At 44.7% G+C, this 15,742-nt stretch overlaps 1 protein-coding gene and 1 non-coding gene across 4 annotated transcripts in view; one reads left to right on the forward strand and one right to left on the reverse strand.

The window, feature by feature from the left end:
* Positions 1-15,742, forward strand: part of DHX57 (DExH-box helicase 57) — a 62,340-nt gene that overhangs the window by 22,604 nt on the left and 23,994 nt on the right. For all 3 annotated transcript variants that reach the window (XM_060248606.1, XM_060248598.1, XM_060248616.1), the window contains 4 exons: positions 3,550-3,674; positions 4,155-4,288; positions 5,369-5,423; positions 9,200-9,408. In XM_060248606.1, the coding sequence (XP_060104589.1) occupies positions 3,550-3,674; positions 4,155-4,288; positions 5,369-5,423; positions 9,200-9,408 (523 nt within the window). The remainder of the gene's footprint in view (positions 1-3,549; positions 3,675-4,154; positions 4,289-5,368; positions 5,424-9,199; positions 9,409-15,742) is intronic.
* Positions 8,149-8,220, reverse strand: TRNAL-GAG (transfer RNA leucine (anticodon GAG)). The gene has a single exon. It is a non-coding gene; the product is annotated as a tRNA-Leu (tRNA).

Consider the following 15,742-nt stretch of genomic DNA (forward strand, 5'->3'; position numbering starts at 1 on the left):
AGCTCTCCAGCTGGCAAAGTATGATATTTCCTGTGGGATCTTTCACATTTCAGCTGTTATTTTTTTCTCCAGCCCCTTACAGCAGTTTATTTCCAAACAGGTCTCTCTTTTGAGTTTTAACTATGCCTTTCACTGTTCTTAGTATTGTTTTTTGTTGCTACCAGTTGCTGGAAAGATGAAAGCAAAAGAACAATGGCAGCACAATATATAGAATACAAAAATGTCAACAATATTGTGCAAAAACACACACTCTTGACTAGTATATACAAAATTAAGTAAATTATATTCTATCATATAATGAACAGCCTACAAAAGTAGGCATACATTCATACAGTAGAAATTAAAGACAAACAAGAGTCAGTATTACAGGGAGGACCCCACACAGACTCTTAATTTTCCAAACAGAGTACTAAGACTCAATAATAAAGTTCCACAGGAGTCCCTCAGTTGCTTGTTGACTTCTGAAGGAAAAATTCTTGCCTTCACGCAAACTCCGGCGTTGATTGCTTTAATGGATGGTACATCACAACAGAACGGACAACGCAGGCCGGGACCCGCTTTATATACACACAGCCCGGAACGGCCCCCCAACTGGCCCAGGCCAATCCTGGCCAGTCAAACTTCCCGCCACAGATCTTGATTGGCGGAGTCCTTTCGCGCGCTTTGACGAGTGACCAGGGGATTCCCCCTGGTTGCCTCTGCTGCATGGCCGCGCGGTGCTTTATTAAAGCACAATACACTACATTCCTCCCCCCCCTAGTTCAAATCACATAATCCTGCAAGTAGGCGGGGGCCCGGTGTTCCCGGGTTGTTCGCCTAGGGGTCGCTTGGGGCGTTGGGGCGGCCCCCACAGAGGGGCTCTCCTCTTGGCTATTCTCTTCCGGCGGCTGGCGGGCCACCTCCGGTGGCGGTTCTGGGTCGGCCGGTCTCGGGGAATCGTATGTTGGCAGGGTTGGCGCCGGCGGGGCCGCTTCAGGTGGTTCCGTTGTTGGCTCGCTCCCACTCGCTGCTTCCCCAGTCCCTGTTGGCTCCTCCTGCATGGTGCGGCGGCGCAGCTGGTCAATGTGTCTCCGGAGGATCTGGCCCCCCTCCGTCGACACCTCGTACGATCGGGACCCCGTCACCCGCAGTACCCACCCTGCTACCCACTCTGGTCCGCTTGCGAAGTTCTTCACAAAGACCGGGTCGCCCGGGAAGAACCCCTGCGCCGCTTCCCTGACTTCGGGGGAATTGCGGACGTTGGTAGCCCGGTCTGGGTGCAGCCTGTCCAGCCTGGTTATCAGTTTCCTCCCCATGAGTAGTTCCGCGGGGCTCGACCCTGTTGTGGGGTTGGGGGTAATCCTATTGTGGAACAGGAAGGCTGCCAGGCGGTGGTCCCAGTCCCCCTGCACTATGCGACCCAAGGCCTCTTTGGTGGTCCACACCATGCGTTCTGCCTGGCCGTTGGTGGCCGGATGGAAGGGGGCGGATCTAATGTGCTGGATGAGGTACCAACTGGTAAACTCCCGGAATTCCCGTGTGTACAAAAGACCCTCCGGAAAGCCCTGACGGCTGCTGCAGTGGAGGTGGATGCAACTGGGATCACCTCCAACCATTTAGTGTAGGCATCGACCAGGACGAAGAATATTTGGCCCTGGTATGGCCTGGCAAAATCTAAATGTAGGCGGGACCATGGCCGCCGGTTGGACTCCCAGCGGTGGACGGGGGCGCTTGGCGGATCGAGCCGGGATTCTTGGCAGGGTTGGCACCTTCTCACCCACCCCTCAATCTCCTCATCCATGCCTGGCCACCATACGTAACTGCGGGCCAGGGCTTTCATTCTCACAATCCCGGGGTGGGTTTCGTGTAGGGCGTCTAAAACCTGCTTGCGCATGGGGTGGGGGGGGAACCACCACCCTGCTGCCCCACAGTAAGCAACCCTTGTGAGAGGATAGTTCGTCCCTGCGTGACGCGAATGGCCTGAACTCACTGTCCACCTTGCCCGTAGGCCACCCCCTCCCCACCCAGTCCAGAACCCGTGCGAGGATGCGGTCCCTGCCTGTAGCCCAAGCCACCTCAGCGGCGTGGGGTGGCTGCTCGGGCAGAGACTCTATGAGCATCACCTGGTGGGCCGGGGCAGGATCTGGGTCTGTTGAGGGAAGCAGCAGGCTGCTGAGGGCGTCCGCATGTCCCATGGCTTTGCCTGGGCGGTGCACCAAGGTGTAGGAGTAAGAGTTGAGGAATTGGTTCCACCTCAGGACTCGCTGGGACAAGATTTGTGGGGTCTGCCTGTCGGGGGCGAGGAGGCCCAGGAGCAGCTTATGGTCCATGGCAATGGTTAAGCGCCTACCATATAGGTAGTCATTGAACTTGTGCACCCCCGCCACGATTGCCAGAGCCTCCTTGTTGATCTGAGCGTAGTTGCGCTCCGCGGGGGTTAGGGTTCTTGAATAGTACGCTACCGGGACCTCCCTCCCGTCCGGGAGTTGGTGCCCCAGGACTGCGCCCACCCCGTACGGGGAAGTGTCGCAAGCCAGGATCAGCGGCAGGGCTTCGTCGTAGTGGTGGAGCACAGCATTGGAGACAAGGAGGTCCTTGACTGCCTGAAACGCTTGGCGCTTCCCCCAAACCCACGGGGATTGTTTATCAAGCAGCCGGTGGAGTGGTTCTGCTATGGCCGCCTTGTGGGGCAGGAACGAATGGTAAAAGTTCAACAACCCCAAGAAACTTTGGAGCTCCGCCTTACATGTGGGGGCTGGGGCTTGGACAATAGCCCTGGTTTTGTCCTCCGTCGGGTGGATCCCCGATGCGTCCACGGCGAACCCCAGGAACTCCACCCGCGCTACCCCTAGCAAGCATTTTTCCTTTTTGACCTTTAGCCCCGCTGCCTGGAAGCGGCGGAGGACCTCCCTCAGGCGGCTGCTGAATTCCACTGCGGCCGGGACCCGCTTTATATACACACAGCCCGGAACGGCCCCCCAACTGGCCCAGGCCAATCCTGGCCAGTCAAACTTCCCGCCACAGATCTTGATTGGCGGAGTCCTTTCGCGTGCTTTGCCGAGTGACCAGGGGATTCCCCCTGGTCGCCTCTGCTGCATGGCCGCGCGGTGCTTTACTAAAGCACAATACACTACAATAGGCTTTCATGTTTATTTCTGTATCCGTCACATCTTGAAAAATTCTTTTAAAAAATGAAACTGAACTTCTTGGAGTACCGAACCAGACCATGAATATGCCGTGTATGTAACTCCCTGGCATTTAGCTGAATGGCAGCAAATGTTGAGGAGTGGAGCTGCTGCTGGAAATTCATTCTCATGCTATTCCTTTGAAAAGCAGATTTTTACTATTTTGTTTCATTTTGTAGAAGACTTGTGGGAAAGTAAGACAGTCCACTGAGTTAAAAGTTGTTTTGGATCTTTCTTGCTGAGAAACCGAAGAAAACCGTGGAAAGTGAATGAACAAAATCTCAGTTTGGGTGGATGAATCTAATAGACACCAGGTAATAATGTAATTAAAACTATTTTGGAAACAAAAATATATCATCCTCTCCTTTTTCTTTATTTCTTCAAGTCTTCAGCTACCCGGTTGCTGTACTGTACTACTGGAGTGCTTCTGAGAAGACTGGAAGGAGACTTGACTTTACAAGGAATCACACATGTTATAGTTGATGAGGTGCATGAGAGGACAGAGGAAAGGTAACAGGTGCTTGTAATCCTAAAGAGGGTCCCATGGAAAGATGTACCTCTGCTTAGGCTTGTGCAGCAAACCCTTTATTTTTGCTGTCATCATATGCCAAACTTGTTCATATGACAGTAATGAAAGGGTGGAACAGTAAACTGCTTGAATTGCTAGAGAATATCTTGGGCACTGAGATAGAGTGCCAGAAATGTTCTGCTTCTCTGTCCTTCCTGCTGTGACAAGTTCCCCTCAGTGCAGCAGGCAGGGCAGGCAATTGCAAGAAATGAGATTTCCCAAAATTATAACTGAATTAAGTAACAGGAAACAGAGAAATAATCTAAAAGTGTGGGTTTTTTTTCCAGTGACCAAAGATTCTGTATGGTTCCTTCTTGACATTATCAGTGGTGATGATATGGAACAGAAATAAAGAGGGTGTGGGGAGGGGGAGAGAGATCATAAGTCAGCAAACTCTGAGGTGTTCTGCCTGTTTCTTTTAGTGACTTCTTGTTGCTGGTTTTAAAAGATATAATGGTTCAGAGACCAGATCTCTGTATCATCCTAATGAGCGCAACTCTGAATGCAGAACTCTTCTCTCAGTACTTCAACTCCTGTCCAGTTGTTAACATACCAGGTAAAAAACCAATCTCTTTATTTCACTACCCATCTCTTGGCAGATTGCATTTTCTGCCAAGCTTAAGAAATTTGCCTTCATTGTAATAACAATAACGAATATGTGATAACATTGCAATGTAATATTTGCTGACAGAAGCTCCTAAACATGTCTGAGTTAAGAAAATCCAAATGCTTGTCAGTTGTAAAAAAATATGTGTACTTTCTGAGACCCCTGATGGATTTAGGCCAAGTCTGTCTAGTCCATCATTTTTTTCCAGCACTAGCTAGCCAGATGCCATTGGAAGTTCTATAACAGGACATGGAGGAGGCAGTTTTCCTTTGTTATTTTTTCCTGTCCATCTGCTTTCAAATGAATTTGGTAGTACTGCATTGGTGTTTGTGCGTGTGTGTATATGTTTTTTTTTTGGGGGGGGGGGGGTTGCAAAAGAGCTGGTGAAATTTTTCTTCCTAATCTATGCAGTGACCAAAGTGCCATTTGCCAGGTCAATTTTAGGTGCCAGCAGCTACTATGTGCCAGGATTTCTGGCACCCTGCTTTTAGCTTTCATCATTAATAACTGATGATAATCATATTTCTGTGAATTTGTCTGATCTCTTTTACAAGTGGTCTCAGGGCTCAAACACATGAGATTAAGATTGTTCATTTTAGTCCATCTACAAAATGCAAATTGCAGACTTGCAGAAGAGGGTGGAAGTTTAATCCTTCAACCTCCACTTCATTTTCTGCTAGAAGTTAGGTCTCTTGTTCTGTTATTAGCATTTTAAAGGAAAAGATGTATGTTTTTAAAAGATGTGTATATTGTCCTTCGAATGCTAGTAACAGAAAAGGAACTGGTTTTGAGTAGTAAATGGAGACTGAACTCTCTTCTCTACGCAGCTCTGAAGCAAATAGAAACTGCACAACCCTGTAATTTTCATTGATCCCTTTTGAGTGTTTGTGAGAATGCATTGCTAACCTTTGTCATTTAGTTAATAGAGGCAGAAATAGTATATAGATAGAGATATCAGTAATTTGAATACTGAAATAAAGACACCATCCTCTTGCTTCATTTTTGTTCACCTCTTCCTTTCACTTTTAGGTAGGACATTCCCTGTTGATCAGTATTTTTTGGAAGATGCAATTGCAGTGACTCGGTAAGAGATCTCAGAAGTAACTATGAACACAGTTTTTGTATGTTCATCTATTATCTCTTTGGATTCCTTGTTTATTTTAGGTCTCGAACGGTTACAGAATAATGCCCAAAATGGTAGCCTTGACCAATGTTAAGATGCGATAATAAACTATATGCACTATTATACCATTCTCAGTAGGGTTTACAATTAAGATTGCACCTGGAATAAATTTTGTGGTGGTCCCTGGCCAGAGAGAGATCCAGCTGTTCCCTTCAGCCCTACCCTCTGCCTGGTAGAACTCTCTGCCAGAGAACATTCATGCCCTTCAGGATCTCTTACCTTTCCACAGGGCTTCAAGGCAGAGATGTTCCACCAGCCCTTTGGCTGAGGACAGCAATGGGATAGTAAGCACTCTCATGTTTCCCACCCACCTCTTTACCTGCCCCTTAGAGGCCTTGGGGAGTTGCAATTTAAATTCAGTTATTCACCATCTGGAACTGCATTGTGTTTTAATGTTAATTTAATTCAATTGGATTTAGATTATTGTGCTTTTTTCTGTTGTGAGCTGCCCTGAACCCTGCTTGCAGGGAAGGATGGCCTAAAAGTCCAAACAATAAATCAGTAAACAAACAAACAGTGGCTTATATACAAATTTAACACAATTATCTATACGTGCTATGCCAAAGGGCAAATCCTGTCTATCTTTGTTCTCTAGAATTTTGCTTTGGGTATCAATGGACCCCCACCAATGTTCTCTCTAAGTTGCAGAGTCTTGTGAGCAAATATTCTACTTTGTGAGTACTGCATAAATTAGATTGCTCTGGGGTCATTTTTCCTGAGCTAGACAAAAATGTGGGAGCCGAAGGCTAAAAAATTGTGAGCTAGCTCACACTAACTCAGAGAGAACACTGACCCCCACCCTCCGCCCCTTATCAGCATAGGAGTGAACTGGGAGGGCCACAGCAGGAAAGGGGTGTCAGTTAAAGTCATACATTTTCTTTCTCCATGTGCAGATATCTCGGGTCATAGGAGTATCTAAGACGGGGTGTTGAACATGCGTCCCAGGGGCCAAATCAGGCCCCTAGAGGGCTCCTATCAGGCCCCCGAGCAACCTGCTGTCATCTGCTTTGTTCTCCCTCTCTCTTGCTTCCTTCTGCATAACAGCTTGCTTTGTCAGGCTTTTTCAGTTACACAGAAACTACAAACCGAAGCCTCTGTTTTCTCCATTGGCTGAGGCTCCTCCCTTGGGGAAGAAGGGGGGAAAGGCAGAGCTTGTTTTTCCAGGCTCTCTCAATTGCACAGCAGAGCTACTGAGCCAAGCCTCTCTTCCTTCCCCCTCCTGATCCCCTGGGGAAGGAAGGAAGGTAGAAGCCAGAGCTTCCTTTGCCCAGTTCCCTGGATCCCATAGGAGAGATACAAAGAAAACACCTTTAATGCCAACAAGTGCTAACATATTAAGCGTGTTTTAAGGGTTTTTTTTAAAAAAATAGTGTTTGTGTGTATCCTTTATAAAGTTTATATATCTGCTACCTAGTCTTAAATAGGTGTTCACATCGCCTGGCCCTATATGGCCTGGCCTAACCTGACATGGCCCAGCAAGGTCTCATTTATATCAGATCCGGCCCGCATAACAAATGAGTTCGACACCCCTGATCTAAGGCATAAGTTACATGTTTGATGGAACTTACCGCCATGGTTTTTGTGGGAGTGTGTGTGTAAAACACTCCCCCTCACTGGCAATCTTTAAACAGCAGCAGGACAAACACTTTCCAGGGATGCTCTCTAGGCTGATCCTGCATTGAGCAGGGGGTTGGGCTAATGGCCTGTATGACCCCTTCCAACTCTGTGATTCTAAATTCTATGGGTATTTTAACAGAAACTTTCCAGGCAACTTTCTCATTTTTGTGAGTGTTAAACATCTGGGGTTCAGTGAAGCGATACTGCAGTGCTAAAAGGGGAAACTTCTTACCCTGCAAACAGGCTTGTTCTGGCAAAAGAGACATTACTACTGCTAGAGGGCTCCTTGTGCAGAAGGTTGAACTTTGGATCCAACCTTTGATTTTTAAAAACAGATGTCTATGACTCTTCATCAGAAAACTATGTGTCTGGTAAAATACCCAGTACACTTGAGTTCTACTAGACAATATAGTTTATAAAGATCATTCATTATGTTTCTTATGGGAAGCCAGGAGTAGATTGGTCATTAAGGCTTCTGGGAACATCTTGAACTTTGGGCAGCACCACATAAGATGGACAGGTGCCAGAACCATCATGAGCTGGCATCTTTTCCTCACCTGAGTAGAACTGGCAACTCCCACCCTGCACTAGGTGTATGTGAGAGACACAGCAAGCTGCTCCTTCCATCCTCCCCTCCCCTCCACAACAGTGTTTCCTCTAAGATGAGTTAGTGTGAGCCGGTTTGGTGTAGTGGTTAAGTGCACTGACTCTTATCTGGAAGAACTGGGTTTGATTCCCCATTCCTCCACTTGCAGCTGCTGGAATGTCCTTGAGTCAGACATAGCTCTTGTAGGAGTTGTTCTTGAAAGGGCAGCTGCTGTAAGAGCTCTCTCAGTCCCACCTGCCTCACAAGGTATGAACATATATGAACATATATGAACATATGAAGCTGCCTTATACTGAATCAGACCCTTGGTCCATTAAAGTCAGTATTGTCTTCTCAGACTGGCAGCAGCTCTCCAGGGTCTCAAACTGAGGTTTTTCACACCTATTTGCCTGGACCCTTTTTTGGAGATGCCAGGGATTGAACCTGGGACCTTCTGCTTCTCAAGCAGATGCTCTACCACTGAGCCACTGTTCCTCCCCACTATCTGTTGGGGGGTGGGGAAGGTAAAGGAGATTGTGACTGCTCTGAGATTCAGAGTATAGGGTGGGATATAAATCCAATATCATCATCTTCTCACAGATTTTTAACCTCCAGCTCACACATTTTTGTCTTAGCTCAGGAAGGATGACCCCAGAGTGTAGTGGTTAAGTGTGGGGACTCTTATCTGGGAGAACTGGGTTTGATTCCCCACTCCTCCACTTGCACCTGCTAGCATGGCCTTGGGTCAGCCATAGCTCTAGCAGAGGTTGTTCTTGAAAGGGCAGCTGCTGTGAGAGCCCTCTCAGCCCCACCCACCTCACAGGGTGTTTGTTGTGGGGGAGGAAGGATAAGGAGATTGTAAGCCGCTCTGAGACTCTTCGGAGTGGAGGGTGGGATATAAATCCAATATCATCTTCTTCAGAGTGCATTAATTTATGCAGTAGTTCACAACTTTAATGCCAATAGCTCACAACTCTAATACCAGTAACTCATAACTCTAAAGCCAGTAACTCACAAAGTTTTGCTCACAAGACTTTGAAGCTTAGAGGGAACATTGCTCCCCAAGACCCTTTCCCAGGCCATTTTTGCCTCCCTGTCTGCTCCCATATGGAACTCAAAACAGTCTACATGGGGTTCTGTTCCTGGGTGTTTTGCAGAAAGAGGCTGGATAACCTATCTTGCAATTTTTTTCTATTTTGGATAACTTAATTTTTTTCCTAGGGAGGGTGAAGAACCTGTGCAGGGCATTAAATCTTGCCTCTGACTACTGGAAGTATATCCCAGCCACCTTTCTTGGTTCTGAGCGTTCAGCAGTCCTTACCACATATGCTTCTATGGCCAAAAGCTTTGCTCAAGTTTCCCAAGTTATGTGTGCATATAGTGCATGCATGATGGGACAGAGCAGTTCATTATTTCCGAAGACAGTGATTACACACAGCTTTCACCAGTGCTTTAATTTCCTGCTTTCCTTCAGGTATGTCTTGGAACATGGCAGTCCATACATGCGTAATGCAAAAAAAACTGGCAAGAAGCCCACAGCAAGGCATTTCAGGACTGCTGCAGAAGAGGTCGAGGAAGACCTGAGGCGTGCGGGCCTTCTGCAGGACACACACTCCTGCAAGGCCAAAGATTCAGTCCCAGATCAGCAATTAACGTTCCATCAGCTAATGATACGCTACAAAGGTAATCTCTCCAATGTGTGGTGTTGTCATTCATTTTTGTAAAGCTTCTTAAACTAAAAATACTGTGTGCAGAGAAAACAGCTTTCTTAAATTGTATGTGCATGATACAAGTTTGTGCATGTGGAGATGTTGAAAGGCCGTTATTTATAGCAGTGACCACCCCATAGTTTTCTTTATGACATGTGCATATTATACACAGATCTCAATGAGACTTTTATGCCTGATGGCCATTGCTCAACACCTTGATGTCAGGGTTGGCTCCTCTTTGCTGAGTGCCACTCTTTTAAGAGTCTAGGGAGAAATCTGGTATTTTATCCTTAGAGCAGGGTGAGCAGCATAAAACAACTGTCCTTCACTTGCTATCAGAAGTCACTGCAAATGGGAAGAAAATGCTTAAAATCCTGAATTCCCCACCCCCACCCCAGTTAGAAACATTTTCCAAGGATTTGTAGATTGCCCCTAAATGGGGATCATATAGCACATTTTAAGAATCACTATACTAGAGCCATTGTTATGGGATTGGATGTTACTGATTTAGTCCACCAGGGAAAGACAAGAGACTCTGCCATTAGAAGAAAACATCACTAGCAGATCTACCAAATCACAAAATAATTGTGCAGTCTACCTTCTTAACAATTGATCCAAATCAACTATTTATTTATATAACATTTTTGTAAGACTTTTCCATCTTTAAAATCTCACCCTTTTAAAACCGCGTATCAATTCTTAGTAAAAAAAAAATTCCGTATCTAATTGCCCACAGTGGAAACAACAATTCAAAAATCTTTCTTCCTCAAAGATTTCCACATCTTAGTTTTACTACTTAATTCAACCATATTCAAAATACGGATTAGCTTGTTAGTTTAACAATATCATCATTATAATAAGCATAAAAAACCAATATATTATCTATTAAAAGCAAATTTACCAGATTACAAAATAAGTATGTTGTTTGCCCTCTTAAAAGTTAATCTTAAATTAACTATTTTTACATATCATTTTTTTCAAAACTTTTCAGTCCTTTAGCTTTTAAGAACATAAGAGCAGCCATGTTGGATCAGGCCAGTGGCCCATCCAGTCCAACACTCTGTGTCACACAGTGGCAAATATGTGTGTGTATACACATACATATACACACATACATATACACACATACATATACACACACACGTGTATATATATATATATGTGTGTGTGTGTGTATATATATACACACACACACACACACTGTGGCTAAGTCACTGATGGACCTCTGCTCCATATTTTTATCTAACCCCCTCTTGAAGCTGGCTATGCTTGTAGCTGCCACCACTTCCTGTGGCAGTGAATTCCGCATGTTAATCACCCTTTGGGTGAAGAAGTACTTCCTTGTATCCGTTTTAACCTGACTGCTCAGCAATTTCATTGAACGCCCACGAGTTCTTCTATTGGGGGAAAGGGAGAAAAATACTTCTTTCTCTACTTTCTCCATTCCATGCATAATCTTGTAAACCTCTATCATGTCACCCCGCAGTCGACGTTTCTCCAAGCTAAAGAGCCCCAAGCGTTTTAACCTTTCTTCATAGGGAAAGTGTTCCAACCCTTGAATCATTCTAGTTGCCCTTTTCTGCACTTTTTCCAATGCTATAATATCCTTTTTGAGGTGCGGTGACCAGAATTGTACACAATATTCCAAATGAGACGGCACCATCGATTTATACAGGGGCATTATGATACTGGCTGATTTGTTTTCAATTCCCTTCCTAATAATTCCCAGCATGGCGTTGGCCTTTTTTATTGCAATCGCACACTGTCTTGACATTTTCAGTGAGTTATCTACAATGACCCCAAGATCTCTCTCTTGGTCAGTCTCTGTCAGTTCACACCCCATCAACTTGTATTTGTAGCTGGGATTCTTGGCCCCAATGTGCATTACTTTGCACTTGGCCACATTGAATCTCATTTGCCACGTTGACGCCCACTCACCCAGCCTCAACAGATTTCTTTGCAGTGCCTCACAATCCTCTCTGGTTCTCACCACCCTGAACAATTTAGTGTCATCTGCAAACTTGGCCACTTTACTGCTTACTCCCAACTCCAGATCATTAATGAACAAGTTAAAGAGCATGGAACCCAGTACTGAGCCCTGCGGCACCCCACTGCTTACTGTCCTCCACTGCAAAGACTGCCCATTTATACTCACTCTCTACTTCCTATTAATTAGCCAGTTTTTGATCCACAAGAGGATCTGTCCTTTTACTCCATGACTCTCGAGCTTACTAAGGAGCCTTTGATGAGGAACTTTATCAAAAGCTTTCTGGAAGTCAAGGTAGACAACATCTATTGGGTCCCCTTTGTCCACATGTTTGTTCACCCCCTCAAAGAACTGTAACAGGTTAGTGAGGCAAGATCTTCCCTTACAGAACCCATGCTGAGTATTCCTCAATAACTTGTGTTAATCAATGCGCCTACTCATTCTGTCCTTGATAATGGTTTCTACCAACTTTCCCGGTATTGAAGTCAGACTGACTGGTCTGTAATTTCCCGGATCTCCTCTGGAACCCTTTTTAAAGATGGGGGTGACATTTGCTACCTTCCAGTCCTCAGGAACGGAGACAGATTTCAATGAAAGATTACATATTTTTGTTAGGAGATCCACAAGTTCAACTTTGAGTTCTTTCAGAATTCTTGGATGTATGCCATCCGGACCTGGTGACTTATTAGTTTTTAATTCATCAATCAGTTGTAGGACCTCCTTTCTTATCACTCAATATGACTCAGGTCTTTCAACACCCCTTCCAAAATTAGTAGTTCTGGAGCGGGCAAACACTTCTCATCTTCCACAGTGAAGACGGAGGCAAAAAATAAATTCAGCTTCTCAGCCATTTCCCTATCCTCCTTCAGTAATCCTTTTACCCCTTGGTTATCCAAGGGCCCCACTGCCTCCCTGGCTGGTTTCCTGCTTCTAATATATTTGAAGAAATTTTTATTGTTGGTCTTTATGTTTTTTGCAATATGCTCCTCATAGTCCCTTTTTGCCTGCCTGATCACAATCTTGCATTTGATTTGCCACAGCCTGTGTTCCCTTTTATTAATCTCACTTGGACTAGCTTTCCACTGCTTAAAGGAGTCTTTCTTACCTTTTACAGCTTCCATTACTTTGTTTGTTAACCATGCAGGCCTTTTCTTATACCTGTTTGTGCCTTTCCTAACTTGTGGTATATACTTTATCTGAGTTTCTAGGATTGTAGTTTTAAATAGCCTCCAAGCTTCCCCAAGGGTTTTGACTGTATTTACCTTTCCTTTAAGTTTCTGCTTCACATGCCTCTTCATCTCAGAGAATTTACCCCTTTTAAAGTTAAACGTGGTTGTGCTGGTCTTTTTGGGCAACTTCCTATTTATACAAATGGTGAAATCAATAACGTTATGGTCACTGCTCCCAAGCAGTGTGATCACTTTTACATCTCTCACCAAGTCTTGGGCATTACTTAGGACCAAATCCAGGATCGCCCCACCCCTGGTAGGTTCTGTGACCATCTTGCTCCATAGCACAGTCATTGAGAGCATCTAGAAACTCAATCTCTTTCTCTCGACCTGAACACATATTGACCCAATCAATCTGCGGGTAGTTAAAATCACCTATTACGACACAGTTTTTATGTTTAGACGCTATCTTTAATCCTTCCATCATTATTATAATCATCCTGTATATTTTGATTTGGTGGGCGATAACAAACTCCCATAGCTAAATTTCCTTTTGGGCCAAAGCATTTCTAGAAGGGAATCTAATTCTTTGACCTCGGTCTTATTGGACTGTATACCCTCTCTGACATACAGAGCCACCCCACCTCCAACCCTTACCTCCCTATCCTTTCGATATATCTAGGAATCACCGTGTCCCACTGATTCTCCTCATTCCACCAAGTTTCTGAAATTCCCACAATGTCTTTGTTTTCCCCAAAAACTAAGCATTCCAACTCACCAGTTTTACTTCGAACACTTCTAGTATTTGTATACAAATATCTATAATTTCCCAGGCAAGTTAGGCCCGCAACTTTCCTCCTGCCACCTCGAGACTTTGGCAGACACTCCATACTGTTTGTCACCATCTCAGTGGACAACTCTGATCCATTACCCGGTAGAAAAGTAACAGCTAACCCTTCCTCTTTGAGATGAGTCCTCCTGAACCAGAGACATTTCATCTCCTGTCAGCTTTCCCCCAAGATTTAGTTTTAAAACTGCTGTGCCACCTTTTTGATTTTAAGCGCCAGCAGCTTGGTTCCATCTGGGAACAAGTGGAGACCGTCCCTTTTGTACAGCTTCCGCTTGTTCCAGAAAGCATCCCAGTGCCTAACAAACTTAAACCCGAGGGCGGAGCGTCGCGATAGTATGGCGGACGCAAAATAAGTGAGCTCCAGATGCCTCCTTCCCCGATCCACTCTAAAATCAACAACTTCGACTCCGATGTCAACAAAAACCAAACGCAAAGCCGTCCGACCTAAGAAAAAACAGGATCCTCAAAAGAAAAGCTCGGTAGCGGCGTTCTTTACGCCAGAAAGTGCAACGAAGGTTGGTGGCTCGTTTTCGCGCGCTCTAAACGACTCTAATATGGCGCCCAGCCCGACCTCCCCTCAATCTGCCGACGCTACCCAGATAAATAATGAAGAAGTGAGACCAATTACTACAAAAGACTTAGAGCTTCTAAAGCTAGATATTCATAAGTACTTCAATGAGGCGATTGTAGACCACATCAGACCTCTAAAAGAAAAGATCAACGAACTTGCAGAAGACTTTAACACAACAGCGAGCATGGCTGAGCGCTCAGCCGAGCTGAGCCTCTCGCTTAAAGGAGAAGTAGCCATTTTAAAAAATAATGAGAGCAAGTTGCAGAACAGATTGGCAATACTGGAAAATAAATGGCGTGCCCAGAACATTAAGCTCCGCGGAATGGAGGAGGGAGCTGAAGAGAAGAAAGACTTATTGATCTTTATTGCAGACTGGCTGAGAGAGACTTTTTCACTACCTGATAACATAGCAACCAACATAGTGAAAGTGCAGAGACTGGGCGCCATTTCTTCGCAGCGCCGTAACTACACCAGGGATATCCTGGTACAGTTCACCAATACCAGAATAAAAGACAGTATATTGCAAAAAGCAAGACAAAAAGATGGAGTCATGCACAATGGAAAAAAAATCCTGATTTTGTTAGATCTCGCTCCAGAAGCACTTGAAAAAAGAAAAAAGCTAAAAATCGTCTCCAGCAAACTCCATGCAAGTAATATAAGATTTCGTTGGAGCCCGACGTCAGACCTTTTGCTATATAAGAACGGTGCCTTCTTCAAAATCTGTGATGCGCAGTCGGGAATTGCGGCTATGAACTCTCTTGCAATAAAATATACAGAGGAAGAGGAGGAAGAACTGCAACGGAATTTTAAAGGCGTGGATGACGACTTGCCAACAGAAGAAACGTCTTAGGCAGGCATAATGATGCCCAAAAGTTACTGTAGATAGCAAAGGGGTGCCCATCGAAAGCAGCCCTATTGAGCTTGTGCCCTTTTTGAACTGTTGAAGACCTGTTAACTTATAGATAACTGTTTTTTGAAGAGTCTTAAAAATTGAGTTCATAGTTAAAAAACTAAGTTTACAAAATTAAGCCATTTCTATGGCTCTAATTTCATTACTTGATGTTATTCTGGATAACTAAAAAAATATTTCTGTTTAGAACAAACTTAAACCCTTCCTGCTTACACCATCATCTCATCCACACATAGAAAAATAACTTATTATAGCCTGAAAGTCTCACTTAGCCTTTTAAAATCACATCATTTCTTATTACAAGTTCCATATCAGACTATTCACAGAGAGAGAGCTAGATCAAAAACCCTTCTTCCTGAAAAATTTCCACATTTCCACATTTGGTTAAGATGCACCTTCTTTTTCCTTAATGCAGTCATCCCTCTCAATAAAAGTAGTAAGAATTACACAGCCTTCGTTCCTCTCGAGATAACTTCAATCAGTCTCCATTTCAGGTTTTTCTTTTTAAGTGCATCATAGGGTTCCATTTTGGTTTTCTTTTGTTCGTTTCCCAGCGGATCACTCTTTCTTTTCACTTTCGCAAACATCACCAGGTTCTCTTTAACACTCTGCTCGTGTAGATTTGAGATATCGCTAGCTTTCAGCACAAAAGCTCCCATTTGTTTCTTAATCAAGTCAGTCAATTAACCAAAATCCTGCTTCAGAGAATTTATACTGCTCAAAATGTCTTTTTTATAAAAGATTTCGCTTGGCAAAGCCATTTTTCTCTGTAAACAAACTCAGTCTATTAATCCAAGTTGAAAAGTAGCTCAGAGACCCAG

This window comes from Heteronotia binoei, chromosome 1 (assembly GCF_032191835.1).
Source record: "Heteronotia binoei isolate CCM8104 ecotype False Entrance Well chromosome 1, APGP_CSIRO_Hbin_v1, whole genome shotgun sequence".
Taxonomy (NCBI): Eukaryota; Metazoa; Chordata; class Lepidosauria; order Squamata; family Gekkonidae; genus Heteronotia; species Heteronotia binoei.